A 3431-nucleotide genomic window follows, 5' to 3' on the forward strand; every position below is an offset into this window, starting at 1 on the left:
GCTCTACTTATCTCCCTCTTATCTATCTCCCTCTTATGTCCCTCACACCCAATTAATCTGATGCGATAATACCTTTGCAATCAATAGCATGATTGAGTACAGAAGTGGACTTAGTCTGTTAATGTCTGATTCCCTTGCCAATAAAACCCAACAAACCCGTTATATTATCAGAGATACGATCAATATTGTTGAGATGATAGTTGAACTATCGATTGTCAAGGAATGTAACCATTGCTGATGTGTTCTCATATTTCAAATCATTATACTTATCGGATGTTGTTGCCGGTGTTCTGAGGTAGTTTGAATGCTGGCTTTGAGTGTGCCTTCCCAACCCCAACCCCATCCCAACCCCAACCCCAACCCCAACCCCAACCCCAACCCCAACCCCAACCCCAACCCCCAATGTTCCTGTGAAAATGTGTTCTTTCATATTATCGTTAGTTATATATATGATCGATGCTATACTATTGGTATAATATCTAATCTCATTATTATTTCGTTGTATACTCACAACGAATGCGAGTGTTAATGTAGTCTGCCATCGCCTTTCTGCTATATTGCGTATGTATATATGCATTTAATGTGTATGCGTTTGTGTAGTATGTCGATAGTTGTTGTATGAAATTTAATATAATGTGCATAGATATCACCCGAATTCGCAGCAACAGTCATTTCATCTCTTCTTCTTGACATTCATTTTCATGCCCTTGAGTCCGAAACCCAAATCTGCTCCATTTACAGCATCCTTGCTCTTGCTGACACTGGCTTTCTCTACTGTTTTTTCCCTGTTGTTGATTCTCTTCAAGTTGAGTTCCTAGAGCTTTTGGCGTTTCTTGCTTTCGTCCTCATAGTCTCTCTTGGCTGACTTATTCCTGATGGCCTTGCCCTTCTGAAACTCCATATTCCTGAGCATTTCGGGCTAATTCTCGTCGTCGTCAGAGTTCCCGAGCGGTAAGTCCTCATATTCAATGAAATCCTCGTCCAAATCGATCATATCTTCCTCATTGAACATAATGAGCTCATCATTGGCATTACTATTGAGCGTATTGGGCATTTCGATGTTGTTCTCCTTAATGAGCTCCTTCTGAGATGCGATGATCTGCTTCATATCTGAAATCATGCGTTACTGGATTTGCATGTTGATTTCCAGTTCGATGTTTTGGAGTTCGAGGACATGGTTCTTGATGATGATTTACAGTACTTACTTGGTTTATTTGGACTTGAACTTGCGTGCGATGTCATCACGGATCTTTTTTGTGTTGCTCATGCTTTCCATGATCTGCAGGGAAGTTATTTACTTTTTGAGGTTGTTCTTGTTGGTTGACAGTTTCAGGGTTGACACCAGTTTCATGATTTCTCTGATACGGATCACATCTTCCTCTCTGTCCTCCCATCCTTCCATTCTTTTTATCAGCAGTAGTTCGCCTTGTTTCTTCTTTATCTCCAGGATGTTCATTGCATTCTGCTCCTCTATTTCCATCATTGCCCGACGCAGCTGAATGCGCTAATTGAAGTTTTAGAAGATCTGCTACTTTATGGATTTCATCTATTCGCGTTAATCCAGATGTCCACATGAGCAGCTCGTGATAGAGTTGTTCGGGGAGGTTGGGGGCAGTGGGGGTTTAGATTTGCTGTCAATTCTTGGCAATTTGGGCATGTTGTTTTGTTCGTTTGGCTCCTCGTACCCGCCCTTATCCGACAGCCTCTCTTTGAGCTCATCGATTTCAGTCCTGAGCTCGTTGATGATGTTCTTGTACTCGCTGATGTGTAAAGCCACGAGCTTCTTATTAGTCAAGGCCTTAGTCTTTATATTTTTGGCTCTAAGGGTTAACATGGTCATACCTGTTCGCGTATTTCAGAGTGTTGACAGTTTCTTCAAACTGACTGCTGGATGGACTGATGTTGACGATCATGACAGTCTTGCAGCTGCCCCCCAGTGAATCCTTCAAGAGTCGAGTGAGTTTGGAATCCTATATGCTAATCAAGGAAGTTACTCGATAGGGGACGAAGAATCCCTTTTTGTTTTTATCACCCAGTGCGTTAATGCAGTTGGCTAAAGCCAATAGCGATCTGTTGATTTTGGCACCTTCCATGAGCCTGAGCCCCCTATTTTCGGTTACAGTGCCCCTCTCTGATCCAGCCAGGTCGATGAGGGACAGCTTGCCAATGATTGTTTCGACAGTTGTGTTTTTGGTCCTAGAGACCTTATTCAGAATAATCTGGAAGACAGCGTGAGAGCGTGACGATGTGAGATTGGCATTGGTGGCCTCTGTGGTCCGCCGTCTATTGCCAGTAAGCAGCAAGTTCATGACTTGTTCAGTAGACTCTGCCCGAAATTCGGTGACTCCTGCCATGACTACACCCTTTTCGGGGTCATCCCTTAAATCCAAATAGCCTGAAATAGGGAGCAGCAAATCCCTGATCATTTAATTGTAGATCTCCACATAGACAATGAAGATCTCGTAGTTATTATCAGAGTCTTGTTCAATGGAGGCGAAGAGATCTCTGATTGCAAGAACACTGAGCATATAAGCAACTGTACTTGAGCCCATAGACCTCCTGATTGCCCAACATCGTGTATGTCTTGCCTGTACCAGTCGGACCATAAGCAAAGACTGTTGCATTGTAGCCGTTGAGGACTGTCTTGATAAGAGGCTGCACCGATTCCTGATAAATCTAGGTTTAGACTATATATTACGGCTTCAGATGTGTGATTCCTATATATCTTATCAAACGCATATCTTTGCTCTTTGGACCTGTGGAGGACATCCGTAACTTTCTTCTCTTCGAGTTCGATGTCAAGTGGATCAAGTACCAGCTATAGCAATAATGACAGAAATACAATTAAGTTATCCTGAACCCTGATGATATCATTATCATTGGAGTTGCTCTCTTTGTTGTTTAGTGGCCGAATCCTGATGGCGACTGTGATATTGGATTATTATTCGGAATTGACATTGATTTTCTACATTATTTGAAATATTATCTGACTATCGATATTGCTATATAATTATATATGTTATATGTTAGATTATTATGTCATTAATCTCGGTTTGGATTTAAAGATGTCGAGATCTGTGCTTATTAAAGGGAAGGTTTATGAAGGTTGGGATGTGTTGGATGTTTCGGTATGTTACGATTATTGGAATATATTTGTATATTTATGTGTATATTTATGTGTGTATATGTATATATGTATATATGTTAATATATGTATATATGTATATTTATATTTATATATATATTTATATATGTATGTGTATGTGTCTATATTTACATGCATTACGAGCAGTTACAGTTATATGAATAAGCCTGATTTCCACAGAATTTATAATGATACAGAATTAATTCTTGTGATAATAATCAGTGATAGAGTTGTTGATTCAATTGAATAAACATGCATTGAATTGGAGTTTGTAGATAAGGTGGGT

General features: G+C 40.2%; 1 protein-coding gene across 1 annotated transcript; it reads right to left on the minus strand.

The window, feature by feature from the left end:
- Positions 1-1555: 1555 nt before the first annotated feature.
- On the minus strand, positions 1556-2935 carry LOC148299539 (kinesin-like protein KIF19; the record flags this gene model as incomplete). The annotated part of the gene is given in 5 exon segments (XM_088275952.1): positions 1556-1760; positions 1843-1943; positions 1995-2505; positions 2543-2667; positions 2699-2935. Coding segments are annotated over 5 exon segments (1179 nt in total), but the record flags the coding sequence as incomplete, so codon positions are not given.
- Between the last annotated feature and the right edge of the window lie 496 nt (positions 2936-3431).

Source organism: Brachycentrus maculatus, unplaced genomic scaffold, assembly GCF_059751285.1.
Source record: "Brachycentrus maculatus isolate JH-2025_06_01 unplaced genomic scaffold, ASM5975128v1 h1tg001099l, whole genome shotgun sequence".
Lineage (NCBI taxonomy): Eukaryota > Metazoa > Arthropoda > Insecta > Trichoptera > Brachycentridae > Brachycentrus > Brachycentrus maculatus.